The following is a 15,130-nucleotide window of genomic DNA, read 5'->3' on the forward strand; positions in this document are numbered from 1 at the left end:
AACAAAACAGAAAAGACTTTTCATAAGCAGAAAGGGAAGGGATCAAGCGAGGAAAGAAATAACATTAACAAAACCCCAAACAGCTTAATGCCAAAGTCATCTCCTGGCGTTGCAAATATTGGTCAGAAGCAAAATACTGGAATTTGGATTTCAGTTCTCTGGTGGCAGAATATCACATCTGTTCATCTGGTCTAAGGCAAATAATTCCCTATTCTCATGGGCAATCTAAAGTAGATTCTCTGATAGGTACATGATCTTTATTCCATTTAATTTAAAAAAACTATCTCTGGAGGAGGTTTAAAGTCAAAAGCTGTTGTCTGAAACTTAGCTAGGATTATTCACAAGATGAACAAAGCAAAACAACGTTTAGTCAGTTTCCATAGGTATGTATTCATCGGATTATGTTTATTCTGAAAAACTAATCTATTGGAAAAGATATTTTAATTATACTATAAGAGATTGTTATTATTATTTAAGAAGCAGCAGGGCAGAATAATCTTAGTTTGATTAAAATTGTTGAAAATTAAGGTGCCATTAGCATAAGAATGTTTACATGTGGCTTCCCTGTGAGGTAATCTCATGATAGGGTCATTTACAGAGTGCTTTTATAAGGAGGGCACAGAAAAAGGAGAAGAAAGTTCTCTGTCCCTAGCTCATCAGTGAGCACCTCCAGGGTAATCCCACTCTCCGAGAAACAGAGATGAGTCCTCAGAAAGCCACATTCTTTAGTTGTTCAAGGCCAACTTCCTAGCCTGAATGAGAATCTGTCCAAGCCAGCAGCTGCTTCAGAATGAGAAACCTTCCCTGTTCCAGTCCATAACACATGTGGGTAAGAATGGATCAAGTCTGCCTTCAGGAGGGCCGCACACAAGTCTAGCTCAAACATCATCTAGTGCTGCTGTCTGCCTAGGATGTAGGACATGGGGTATGTCTGAAGAAATGTAAGGAGGTTGGATAAAATGGATTTGGTAGGGTTTTGGTAGAGACTGTTCTTTGGGGTGTTGGCTTTACTGAAGTTATCAGTGATAATAAAGACTATGAAGTCTAGTGATGTCTGAACTCCAAAACTGAGTTGTTTGCTACCCTAAGTGGCTTCTGCCTTACCTGATGAGAAAGAAATTCTGATGGGGGACATTGATGTCCCTATTACTGGCAATTGAGCAATTTGTGAAATTGTTCTATTTTTTTTTAAAACTACTCTTCCAACAAGTTATTAATAAATTACTCAACACTGGGACACAAAAGCAAGCCCAAGGAAGAACAGGAGTTTTCAGATTCATTTCATGCATATATTTCACTCAGTGTTAGGACAGAGTTGGGTGGGATAAAGAAGGGCACCCAGGACCATACATTTCTGTAGGCAGGCAATTTCCGTTTTCCCAGTCTAAGGAGAAATAGGTGACTATGGATTCCTGCTAAGCAAGACCTGCGAAAGCCGGCCGACCTAATTTAAATACAAGCCCTTGTTGAGCTCTTGGTGTAGGAACCTTTTCTAAGCCTTAGCTCTTTTTTGTTCTTTCAGATGTTATTTCATAAAAAGTCATAGCATCTTTCTGCAGTCCTAGTACCCCGCATTCTCCACTTCCCCAAAGCATGTTGCTTCTCCTGCTAGCCTCTGCCTTAATCACATTTATTTGTGGGACTCCAGGGAGGGGATGGTAATGTTTAGAGTAGAGAAGAAAATAACTCTTTTTTTTAAAGTCATCTTATTATGATCCTGTTTAGATGAAATATGGGACTTGCCATCAACAAAATTACAAAACAATCCCACTGGGAGTCCAGCCCATTCAGAATAATTCATCTGTGAAAAAGTGAACTTTAATTGTTACTCTTGGCAGCCATCTAAGAGAAGAGTGAAATATTATACTAAATATTGCCACGTGCAATAGTAAAATACCATTTCCTCCTTGCCAGAAGCAGTGCACAACCCTCTTCAAATTCAGGTTTGGGTCTGGTGATTTAGTCTAAATCCTCTGTTTCCCCCTCTCCTAAACCAACAGAGGTTTTCAAAAGAGCTGCATTTTTGTTAGAACTATTTGCTCTTTTTAAATTGCCAAAGAATAATAAGTAAAACTAAGACATTTATTTGGGTTAAAGTTTCCTCAACTTCATGGAGGTTAATGTCCTTAGTCTGTGATCCCTCTACTAAGAAGTTCGTTCCAGCTTTCAATCAGCCAAGGTTATGTGTCAGCTCCTTCTCTCCCCTGCAGCCTCATGGATTTATATTGTAGGAGTTGGGAGCATGTGGAAGCTAATCAAAATGAAACATACATATGGCAAATTACATCCTGGATTTTCTGGAACAACTGAAATTTCTAATAATTTTGATGTTGCCCATACAATTACAATTTTGGGATCAAATCTCCTGATTTGGGCTTCAGAGAATGCAATGCCAACAGGTATTTACAATTCTAGATTAAAAGTTCATTGAAAACTGCTGCATTATATAGTTTACATGCATGGAAAGGTATTTGATAATACTCCAAAGCAGGGACATATTCTTTTCCTAAAAATAGCGTGAAGCCTTCTGTGAAGATATTAATCAAAGAATTCTTAATGTGGCACTGGTAATCCAGGATATTTATAGGTTTTGTTTCAGCATGAGTCTATAATAAATTATTTACAAGTAATTTTAAAAATATACATTCTGGTAGAAATATTTGCATATATTGGTCATATATAAGGATATATTAAGATCATATGTAAGATATGATATGTAGATAATATTACTTAGCATCCAAAATGCTTAAATTATTAGGGCCCTTAAAAATTAAATGACTTGCTCAGGACCATGTTACCAATGGTCTGACCATCAGAACCTCAATTTTTAAGTAGATGTGCCCTGTGCTATGGAACACTGTATTTCATCCATACAGATATATGATGATACTAAGATTATTTGGGAATACGTTTTAAGTCTGTAGATATAAACAAATTAATCTTTGTTATAAGTTAGATTACTGAATTAAAACTTTATTATAACTTAGGTCACTTACAACTTGAGTAAATGTACTAAACTTTAGGATATATGTTTTATATGGCCATTTTATTTTTATTATAACATATATTACCTATGACAATAAACAGAATAGCTACTGTTAATAAGACTTTGGGAACTGTGATCCGTATTAGCCATGGGAAAATCTTCAGTACTTGTTACATACTGTGCACAATTGCATAAGGACTGGACATTATAAAGCTTCATCAGAATTTTTAGTTTATATAAAGTAACATTTCTTAGAATTATTACCTGTTTTTCTTTGTGGAAAATTTAAAACAAACAAAAGCAAAATTTGTAGAATGCATGGCCTTAGCAACTAACAGTGCTACACTAAAGTGAACAATATATATCACTTTACTACTGAAGTGGAAGTAGTCCTATAGAAGGTGAGGAATTTTAAAATACATTATTATAAATATCACTTACTCAATGACAGCAAATAGTAAACTAATCAGGGGTCCCATAGGTCGACTATACATGGGAGTTGGTCGATCTTTTAAAAAAATTGACCTATGATGTGGGAAACCAAAGAAATCTCACTTATCTGTGTAGTTTTAACTTAAAAAAATCAACCTGCCTTTTATTTACTAAAAGATCAAGCTCTTTGTGTGTCAGCACAAAATTTAAAGTTTTGTTTGAGGGGTTCTATTTCCTGCTCTCCGTTTAAAATGGGGGAAAAATAAAAATATTTTGCCTGTGACAGAATATGAAAGAAGTTCTCACCCTTAAAACCAGCAGCATTGGTTTTCCAGTCATTAGCGTTCAAATGTCCCGCACGGGAAGTCCTGACAATAACATGCTGTACGTCTCTCCAGGTCAGAAACGGACTGGGGAAAGACAAGGTAAGAATCATTGTACCAAAAAAAAAAAAAAGATGGGGGAAGCAGAGAGTCACAAGCAAATTAAAAAAGCAAAATCAAAATGGCAAAGTACTAAAAACAAAGGGTCAGAGATTTGGGTTTGGGATAACCAAATGCCAAATGTCGCTCTTGTTCTCAACATGGAGAAGTGACATTAGTCTGTGGGAGGCAGAAAATGTAACCTTAAACTGAAGAAATAATAAGACTGTAGTCAGGGTAGCTTAGGTTTTTAAAAGGGTGAGCGTTTCCAGTTTCCTCAACAAAATGGCTGCCCACTATGGTGCTGTCGTCCTTTGTATAAAAGCTGGCATCATCATCAGAAGATTACAGTAAGCTAGAATCAAAACAGAAGGCCTCCAGAACATTTCTTCTTTAATCATTGAATAGTTCGGTAACTGAGTTGCAATTAACCAAAAGAACTCAGCAATGTTGAACCTTCTATGCATACGTATGTGGGATATGGAAAAATCTCAACAAAACAGCATCCCAATTGTCAGCATTTTTAAGGAAGAGAATATGGTACAGAACCCAAAGCTGGGTTCCAAGGCACAGACAGTTATAAGGGCATTCTTAATTTGCAATGGGTAGTTGTTATACTGTGTTATTAGATACCTACTTCTTATGGCTACTAGCACTGAAGAGCACAAAAGAGACTACTGAGCAGGAGATACTTTCATTGGAGAACTGCAATGCTAATCGTAATCACACAGAAAACAAATCCAAGCACATACACACAGACTTCTATTCCCTTTCATTGACTATGTATATACTCGAAGGCATTTGACTCAGGGCATGCATGCAATTCTAATCAGGATACTTATTTGATTCAGTCTTGAATTCTGAGGTGTGCTGATCTTTTCCTTAACTAAGAAATATGACAATTTTCAAGCAGTGTGTGCAGCCATTTTATTTATTTCTCACCAGCCACCTTCACTTCAGCAGAAATATTTGCAAAGGATGGGAGAGAAGATTAAGGGAAGAGGAGAAAATTACTCACTACCTGCCTTGAGGTGTGATGGGCCTTGAGGTAGTCTTTCTGCACTCTCTTTTATAGGTGTATGGATATTGGGGTCTTTCAGGCAGAGGGAGAACTTAGTATCTTAATTGTGCCTAATTTTTCATGATAGGGGCTGTATGTTTCTTCACTTTATAGTACATTTTTTCCCCCATCATACTCACCACATCTATGCTCTTTAGGGTGGTCACGGTGGCCTTCTAGTAAGAAGGGGTCTAGTGATCAGATTCTGACTCCTTCATTTTCTATCTATGTGAAATTAACCTCTCAAAGTCTTAGTATCCCCACTTAGAACATGGATGCTAGTATCTGCTTTATATCGTTATACTGATTGAATCAGTTAAAATAATGCCAAGTACTTAACCTTGTGCCTGGTGCATAATAAGCCATTAAGAAGTGGTAGATAGCAAAGCATTTTGCTAAAATTTGCAGCCACAGCTCTTATTTGGTGGCTTGAATATGAAAGAAATGGGGAAAGAAAAGTACTATTGAGTTCTGACACTTTTTCTGTTATGGTCTCAGATTAAAAATAAAAGGAGACTGAGTCCTGCCATTTTTTAAAGTTTCCCAAGTGGGTAAGACTGGATCTAGACTACTTGGTAAAGTGATATTAACAAAAGAACTTTTATTGTGGAAATTAAATCCCAACTACATAAACTTTAAAACTATGAGAACGATGAAAACAGAATTATTCTTGTTTTCTTAGGTTACAGCACTTGTTAGGAACCAATTTTAGAACCTGATAAAGCAAGAAACTTTCAAGAAAGGGAGGGAGGCTGTTTGGTGGAATCCAGGGGGCAGGACGTTTTGCTTCTAAAACAAATTGCATGATTTGACCCTTTGCTGAGTAACACTAAATTCATTCACATGATCCTTCAGTAGACTCAATGCACTACTGTCAGGGAAATCAGAAAGTAAGTCAAGGGATAATTTTGAATGCCAGTCTCAACATAAGATGTTCTAGCTCTGCTAAGATGGTATGTCCTAGTTATTAGGGTGAAGGGTAAAAATGACAAGAAAGCTTGGTCCAGAAAGGCATTCTAGCCACTTATTTATGGTAGAGCAGAATCCTCCCAAATGAACATATATATTTTCATTTTGTCATGAGTAAACAGTGAGACACCAAAGAGTACACTTGGATTTGATGAAAATACCTACATCAACCTAGTAATTTTAAAACAACATTTGACACCTAGTTAGAACTTCCACGTTTTAACTCCTTAAACTTAACTCTCCTTTAGGGAGGAGAAAATAAGAAAAGAAGTCAATGTCTCATGTTACCTGTCACCAGGGCAAGATTCCTTCAGATATATCAAGCAAGAAATTCTGATCATTGGGAGATCTACGTTTTCCCTAGTTAACCTTAGCACTAAACATTTAATTTTCGTAATAGAACAGGGAACATTTATATTGATCTTATACCTTAAGCACCTGTATTCTGGCAGATTCAGGAAGTCTCCTGCATTCAAACTCAGACTGAAGAAATAAGAGTTACTTGTTCTCATGCTGAGTAGCAAAACCTAGTTCTTGGAGTGCTTGTAATTAGAAGGAAGAAATTAGCTTCAGGAAATTGGAACTACACATGGAAAGAGAAGGTATTTGGATGGTTTTACTCTGATATTTGGTAATGCACAACTTCAGAAATGATCTAATTTGAAAATTTCCTGAATTTCACCAAAATAAAGGAAGGAAGACAAATTGAAAAACCAGTGGACCTGGAATCAGTAGTGTTTCTATCTGTGGGAAGATAATTAGCTCAAGAAACAGCCATAGGTTAATTTTACTGGACATTATGGTTTATTTATTGCTAGAATCCAGAGACGACTCTTGTTTATGGATACGTCTGATTCACATCTTACTTTTCATTTGTATTTAGACTCACAGGGATGATGCATAAGTAAAGACTAAGTCAAACTATGAGAGATCTCGTAAACCATTTATAAAGTAAATGCAGAGAGAGAAGGCTGAGTGCTCTCTGCAGGGAACTCCACAGTCCACAACCATAATTTAGGACTCGCTAATACCTATTCCTCTCTGCCAAGTATCTTGGACCCAAACTCCAATGGCCTCTGAAAACCGAGACCTCTCTGATCTCCAAGAATAGACAGACTTGTGCAACAAGAGATTTGAAGCAAGCAACTATTGAGAGATCAAAAGTCTAACCCACCTGGAGAAAAGAACATCTCCCAATCCTGAGTCTCGTGACCACCGCCCTATAATAAATCACATGTAGTTATGCTACACACCCCTCAAATTTCTTCCTGGAATTATTAACAAATGCCCTTAAACAAAAATATACATGAAGAGAGTAACATTTATAAACACCTACAAGATATGGGTAGCCATCTATGACCTTTCAAACCAATGAAATGAACATGACTTTCTGGGGAGTTCTATATATGTAATCATTTCTAGTTTTGCATCCTTTGCTGAACTCATAGTAATAACCAACATTTAGTGAGCACTTGGCCATGGCTAGGCACTGTATGTTTTATGTACATCATTGTTGCATGATATTGAAAATCATATGATGTGGGTAACATTCTTATTCCTGTTTCACAGACAACAAAATTGAGGCTATGAGTTACACACAGTAACTCAAATACACAGGTAGTAAGTAGAACTAGAATTCAAGCCAGCTGGACTTGGCTATATAACTTATGCTATCAATCACCATATAACACTATTTCCTAATGGATACACACACACATCTATTTGTCAGGAAGTTCTTTGACAACTGGATCAAAAAGCCAAGTATGGCACGTTGCGTCCTCATGGTTACACACACTTTGTGCACACACTCTTTCTCGACTCTGTTGATTTTTGTTTACCATAACATTCAGAAGATTCCTGAGTCTTAATTTGTTCTGCAGGTTCCAAAGGCCTAACTTTTACCCATTCTTTCAAAGGTAAACAGAAAAATAACACACCAGGAAAATCACATGATTTTTATAATAGTTTACATGTATGCTGTGTGTCATAACATCAGTATATTATTGCATACCATTATTGTTATGAACTTGTCATCTTGCCTGCCATGGCCACACTTGGATGTGGTCCACAGCCAGGCTATGTGACCCTTCTCTGTTCAATGAACCTCAGCTGAACCTCACCTTAAACACTTCTAGTTTTCAGCTGCAAAAACAGCATAATTGACACTATCACTACACAGTGTTTGCATTACATTTCTACTCTGAGCAGTTCCGAGTATTTCACAGGCCCAACACAAGGTTTAGAAGAAGCAGGACATCTCCCAAGAGAGACATTTTGTGTAGTGTTTCTTGTTGGGCTAAGTGCAACTGCCAGCACTTCAATTGAAAAAAAAAAATGCTTCACCAAAAGGTTTTCCCAGATAATTCTGGGAAATTCATGTGTGAGTGCTAAGCCAAGATGGGCGGATCACGAGGTCAGGAGATCAAGACCATCCTGGCTAACACGATGAAACCCCATCTCTACTAAAAATACAAAAAACTAGCCGGGCGAGGTGGCGGGCGCCTGTGGTCCCAGCTACTCAGGAGGCTGAGGCAGGAGAATGGCATAAACCCGGGAGGCGGAGCTTGCAGTGAGCTAAGATCCGGCCACTGCACTCCAGCCTGGGCGACAGAGTGAGACTCCGTTTCTGTACCTGGTGGTCTTTAAAAACAAGGACCAATTTGAAATCTTGGGTGACTGACTCACCTGCACTTATTAAGGAGAAAAAGATAACCAACCTCCTGCTCAACCCACCACCCAAATATATCCTCATTGTCATTTAGGGGCAGCTGATAAAAAAGACAACAGATATACATCTTATTACAGAAAGAGAATTTATCAATAAGAGGAGCAACAGCTAGTCCAGATAATGAACCTGTTTCCTAAAAGAGCAATCCTAAAACACAAGTGATTCTGTCTAATGAAATGATGAGGCCCAGATCAATGGGAAAATTGCATCACAAATATCCAACTTCCTAAATGTTCAAAACCAATCCAAGATGAAACTAGTCTCCTTCAATGCAAAATAAAACCACTTTTGTATATGTAAAATAGATATAGAAACAGTCAGAAAATTAATGTCACTGTACCGATGCTAAAAAAAATCGGCAGTTATGGGAACAGATTCATTGTGAGCTGGAGACACAAAGATGAGGCAGAATGTATTTAAAGCCTGCTGAGATCGGTGAAAACATTACTCTGATTGCAGCTAGTGTATGAAAGTGGTAATTCAAGAATAAAATACCGACCTTCCTACAAAGAAAAACAATCTTCTTTTGTTAGGTAATGAAGCGCCCGAAAGGATCATCAGATTGTCAGTCGTATTGCGAGCAGGATTATCCACCACTGGGGGTGCATTTGTTTTGCTTTGTTTTGTTTTGTATTCTACAATAATTCAAAAGTCTCAGGCCTAAAATTGGTTTGTAGTATTGGAAAATACAGCTAATAATGCCTCAAGACTTAGATATGTGAGTTGTATTGGTATTATCCAAATACCCACTTATGATTCCTCCACACCTGAACCAAAGTGGAAAAAATGAAAGAAAACAAAAAATTGGTTCAGGACCACGTGAAGTTTTATTGTGAAAATATTCGAATCCCCTGGATTTACTCTAAACCAAAGGTAAATTTGGATTCTAAACACACTTAAGAAAAGATAGCCCCTAATTTATAAAGAAAAATTTTGTCATTGAAGTTGAAGTATCTTCTTTTCCTTAGAAATCCTGGCTTATCACTGGAAATACTTATTGCATCTAAAAGACAAAAATTACATTTTTATGCAGGCCCTATGAAAATATAATATGTTGTTTGCAAGCTCAATAATCATTTCCTTGAAATACTTTGCTACATAAGCTCTTAGAAAATAGAACTTGAGGAAGGGTCAGTCATTTGAGATCACAAGCATTGAAATCAAATCGCAAATATGAAGCTTTCCACCAGGTCTCCCTTTAGACTTAACTCCCTCCAACAATTGTGCCCTGAATATAATCCTTAAGGCCTCTTTTTATTCAAACCCATAACCCAGAATCTAGTTCTGCCCTTCATTTTTACCCCAAGCTTGAAAACTGTTCAGAGTAGGCAACACGTGACAGTGTCAGTGTTCCTAAACGTATCCTCCTCAACCTGTGAGAAACTCTTGCTCACTTTCCCTTTTCTGCTCATTCTGTGGGCTGTCCCAGGACTTAGCATGAATAAATTATGCAGTTCTAGGCTCACAGACTAAGTCCTGCAGGAAGACATGGTTACCCCCCTCATTTCTATTTCTCATTCAAAATAATAAAAAAATGTTGTTTTGCGTTCTACAGCCTCTAATCATATGAGAATGGTGGAAATTACACATCAGAGTCAGGAAGACCTAGGGGTGAATCATGACCTCCTACCTGATAGTTCTGTAACACCGGACAATTTACTGAACCTCTCGAGGTCTCTTGTTTCCTCAGCCACAATGTGGAGAAAACAGCGCTGATTCCACAAGATAGTTGCAAGAATTTGAGGTAATGGAAATAAAGAGCTTGGCATATGATAGGCTACCAAAGACAAGCGCCATGATGATTTACTGAGATTAAGAACCTACTGTACCATTACAACTCAGAAGGACTACTTTCGCTGAATTTACACCAGCATTTGATGAATCTGTATATAATTAGGCTAAGTTTTCTGCAATGTTCCTAAACTTTAGTAATATGTTTTCTACTTTCACTAACAGATGAACAAAACAGCATTTTTAACACCTTAGTATATTTCTGCTTAGTGAAACAACAATGCTACTAAGATCTGTCAAAAAGATCTGGTTTTCACAAGCCTAATAGTGTAGGTGGCAATTTAATTGGCTGGTGAATGAACTTTTTGGATCCACTAGGACTGTTAATAAATCCACTCTATGTGTGGGAAATCTTCCCTCTTAATAGTTAGCCATTGATGTAATTGTGGAGGATTGTGAGATGTTCTTTGGTTTGATATGAGAGTGTTTTAGAATATCAAATGTTAGAATGAGGACAAGTATACTTATTTGCCTAGCCAAATTGCCAGACTGAAGTGCTTTTGATACGTTCTACATAGTTCAGAGATTTGCAGAGTTTTCACCTCAAAAGCCAGTAGTTAAACCCTTGGAGAGGCAACAGAAATCATTGGTTGCATTGCCATTATTATTATGATTCTAAATTACTTTATAGCTTTTTTCTCCCATTTTTTCCTGTTAAGTAAAAGAACTAAAATGATGCTTCTCTTGATGTTTATTGAAGTATATTTTAAAATGAGGCTTTTCAATGATCAGCTTTCACTGTCAACTTTAATGAAAATAAGAATTTTGGCCTCTAGAATTTGAAGTAAATGTTATTATGCCTATTTAAAAAAAAATTGTATAAACTTACGGGGTACAAGTGTAATTTTGTTACATGCATATATTGCATAGTCATGAAATCAAGGCTTTTAGGGAATCGATCACCCAAACAACGTATGCTGTATCCCTTAGGTAATCTCTCATCATCTAACCCCCTCCCACCGCCTCCCACTTCTCATTCTCCATTGTCCATCATCCCACACTCAACATCCATATGCATACATTATTTAGCTCTCACTTTTAAGTGAGAACATGCAGTATTTTGTCTCTCTGTGTCTGACTTGTTTCACTTAAGATAACAGTCTCTAGTCCATCCATATTGCTATAAAACACATGATTTCTTTTTTTGTTTGTTTTGAGATGGAGTTTTGCTCTTGTTGCCTAGACTGGAGTACAATGGCATGATCTCAGCTCACCGCAACCTCTGCCTTCTGGTTTTAAGCAATTCTCCTGCCTCAGCCTCCTGAGTAGCTGGGATTACAGGCATGTGCCACCATGCCTGGCTAATTTTGTATTTTTAGTAGAGACAGGGTTTCTCCACATTGGTCAAGCTGGTCTCAAACTCCCGATGTCAGGTGATCCGCCTGCCTCAGCCTCCCAAAGTGCTGGGATTATAGGTGTGAGCCACTGCACCCAGCCTATTTCATTTTTTAATTGCTGAATTATTATGCCTATCTTAGAAACTCCCAGTTTAGTGTATCAATTCCTAGCAGTCTTTCTAATTATTAGACATCATTGATATGAACAAAAAATATTTAAAAAAATACACACCACACACACACACACACACATACACACACGCACAGGAAAAGATCAACAAAGACTAACAGAAATCTATTTCAGAAATTTTGGAAGTATTTCAAAAAACCTTATGAGCTAATGTGACTATGAGGAAAATAATTTTTAACTTTCTTTTTCATTGTCTCCCTCTGTTATATATCTTGGGATGCCAAAATGGTATCTTTCCAGAATCCCTGATAGTGAAGGGTACCCAGGAGACAGAGTTCTGACTAATAAAGCAAAAGTCTACTGGGCATTTCTGAGAAAGCTTTGCTTTCCTGCTATAAGGATTGCTGGTCCTGCATCATTTTTTCCTTTCTCCTTTTATTTGGAATGTGGATATGATGATTGGAGCTGCAGCAACCATTCAGAAAAGAATAACAAAAAACCCCACATAGACCTTGGCCTTGGTAGCCTTCAGCTTCCTTGGCCTTGGTAGTTTGAGCTTGGTAGCCTTGAGTCAACATCTTGACTGCTAACTCGTGGACTTTTTCTTTTTCAACCCTCTTTCTTACTACTGAAGACATTTCCTAAAAGATGTATCTCCCATAGTGTGGCGTAGTAGATGGCATGTATTGAAGGCTTACTGTGAGCTAGGCACACACACTATCAAAAGAATTCTACATCCATTATTTCATCTATTCTTTGTGACAGTCCTGTGAGACAAATACTGTTATTACTTTCACTTACAAAATAAAAACATCAAAGCAGAGGAAGTTTAATGATCTTCCTCAAAGTCATACAATTAGCCACAGTTGAGACTGGCCCAGGCAGTCTGATTTCAGAGCCTCAGCTCTGACCCTCGCCACCTGCACTGTCTCGGACTAGAGGGGGGCATGACGGAAAGAGTCAGGTTAATGGTGCTTGTAGGGACTGGCCGTTCAGCCTCTAGTTTTGTCAGAAGGGGTAGGAAATGATCCTCTCACTTCAGAGGGATCTCTGCTAGAATCTCAGAATTGGACAAGGAGATTTGCTCCTCATCCCATCCTTCAATGGCAGATTTGAGTAGGTCTGTGCTTGGAGGCTAAGCAGAGCAAGGACAGAGCCACAGCCTTTCTGTAGCAGTTTTTTTTTTTTTTTTAATTGAGAATGAATAATTTTTTTTTAAAAGGAAAGAATGGAAACAAAGAAAAGAAAAGGAAAAGAAGGAAAAAGAAATGTAAGAGAAGAGTACAGGGAAAGGAAAACGAAGTGGTGAGAAAAAAGAGATGAGTCCAGACTTGAAGAATAACAATAATATGGAGCTGATGGAAAACACAGTGCAGGGAAAAGGAATCAACCAAGTAATAAAGCAAACTGAGTGAGAATAAGGAAGATTATGAGGAGTATGAAGTGGTATTAGCAAAAGCAAAGGATGCATAGGAAAGAGTAAATTGACATGGATAGGTGGAATTGATATCATGGAAAGCTGAGGTAATGATGTGGAATACAAATCTGAGGACTTCTTGCCTTTTTTTTTTTTTTTTTTTGAGATGGAGTCTTGCTCTGCCACCAGGATGGAGTGCAGTGGCACGAATCTCGGCTCACTGCAACCTCCACCTCCCCGGTTCAAGCGATTCCCCTGCCTCAGCCTCCCAAGTAGCTGGGTCTACAGGCCCATGCCACCATGCCCGGCTAATTTTTTGTATTTTAGTAGAGACGGGGTTTCACTATGTTGGCTGGGATGATTGCGATCTCTTGACCTCGTGATCCGCCTGCCTCGGTCTTCCAAAGTGCCGGGATTACAGGCATGAGCCACTGCACCCGGCCACTTCTTGCATATTTTTAAGGAAAGAGATGACAAGGAAGACAAGATGATGGATTTGGAGGACAGGAAACAAATCTGGCTTCAGAATATTAGCTTTACCTTGCTCTCAGGACTAACAATTACTGAGTCTTTCCTATTTATCAGATGCTCTACTGGGTCCTTTAGGTATATAACTTCACTTAATGAACACACAACCCCATGAGATAAACAGCATTATTAGTCCCCTTTTACAGATAAGGAAACTAAGGCCTAGAAAGGTTAACTTTCTTTCTCAAAGCCATGTAACTAGTAAGAAGCAGAACAGGAATTTGAAGGAAGGTTTCTCATATACTTCAGGACGCAGGCTCTGAAGCTCTGTGGTGATCTTCGCCACTAATCAAAGTCACATTTGATTAAAAATGTTCAAGGTGGGCTAAAAATACTTAATGTTTTCCAGGACATATTAATGAAAAGAGTTGCATCCCCTAGACTAGTCCTAAAATATATACGTTTTCATTACAATACAAATGAAAAAAAAAATCCTAAAACTAAGCAAAACAGGACTTCTAGTTTAAGATTTTCTCTGCAAAGCTAATTTTAGAAGATAATAATAGAACAGTTAAAATGATTTAAAAGAAATAAACCCAAGAATTTTACACTAGCTTTGTCGTCCTTCATGAGTGAATACAGAAGACATATTCGCAGGATTGAGAAAACTGACTAAGTTGCCCGTCAACAAATACAGACTCTGAAGATCAAAATAAAATAAGTAAATAATTTAAAGATTTATTTCGATTTATGAATAACTCAAAATTTAAAACTGTAGAATATATAGTTGTTATTAGAAAAGGCCTAATGATGACTCCAAAATAAAATGAACAGAATTGAGACTTAATAATTGTTTTAAAAGAATTCTTCTGGGAATAAAAAATCCTAAGAAATAAATTAACAAAAATGGTCTGTGGCAGAAATCCAAATTATGGTATTAAAGACAGGGAAATAAGTAGATGAGGGCGGTAAATGTAAGCCATGTTTATATAGCAAGGAGTCAAAGGTGATACCTGTTCTATTACAAAACACATTGATTTCAAAATACGGCTTTATTTACAACTGTGTATAAAATATGAAAACTAAAAATTAAACAATAGACATAGATTTTTTCCCCTGCACAAAACATATACAAAGATTCACGAATGGGAGAATTCATTGCAAACAACATAACATTTTAGATAAAAAACACTTAAAAGGACAAAAAGTTGAATTTGCTTGAAAGACAAAGTAAAATAAAGATGTAACAGCATGACATTTGCACATGAAAATGGATGAATCAAAGACTTTAAGAAAAAAGAAGTAGGCGGGGCGCAGTGGCTCATGCCTGTAATCCCAGCACTTTGAGAGGCCGTCGTAGTGGGCAGGTCACTTGAGGTCAGGAGTTTGA

The 15,130-nt window shown here is 37.5% G+C and overlaps 1 protein-coding gene across 4 annotated transcripts in view; it reads right to left on the reverse strand.

Annotated features, from left to right (window-relative positions):
* LOC105498700 (proprotein convertase subtilisin/kexin type 5) overlaps window positions 1-15,130 on the reverse strand; it is a 469,848-nt gene that overhangs the window by 222,026 nt on the left and 232,692 nt on the right. For all 4 annotated transcript variants that reach the window (XM_071077655.1, XM_011770951.2, XM_011770953.2 and 1 more), the window contains one exon: window positions 3,725-3,828. In XM_071077655.1, the coding sequence (XP_070933756.1) occupies window positions 3,725-3,828 (104 nt within the window). The remainder of the gene's footprint in view (window positions 1-3,724; window positions 3,829-15,130) is intronic.

This window comes from Macaca nemestrina, chromosome 14 (genome assembly GCF_043159975.1).
Source record: "Macaca nemestrina isolate mMacNem1 chromosome 14, mMacNem.hap1, whole genome shotgun sequence".
NCBI lineage: Eukaryota > Metazoa > Chordata > Mammalia > Primates > Cercopithecidae > Macaca > Macaca nemestrina.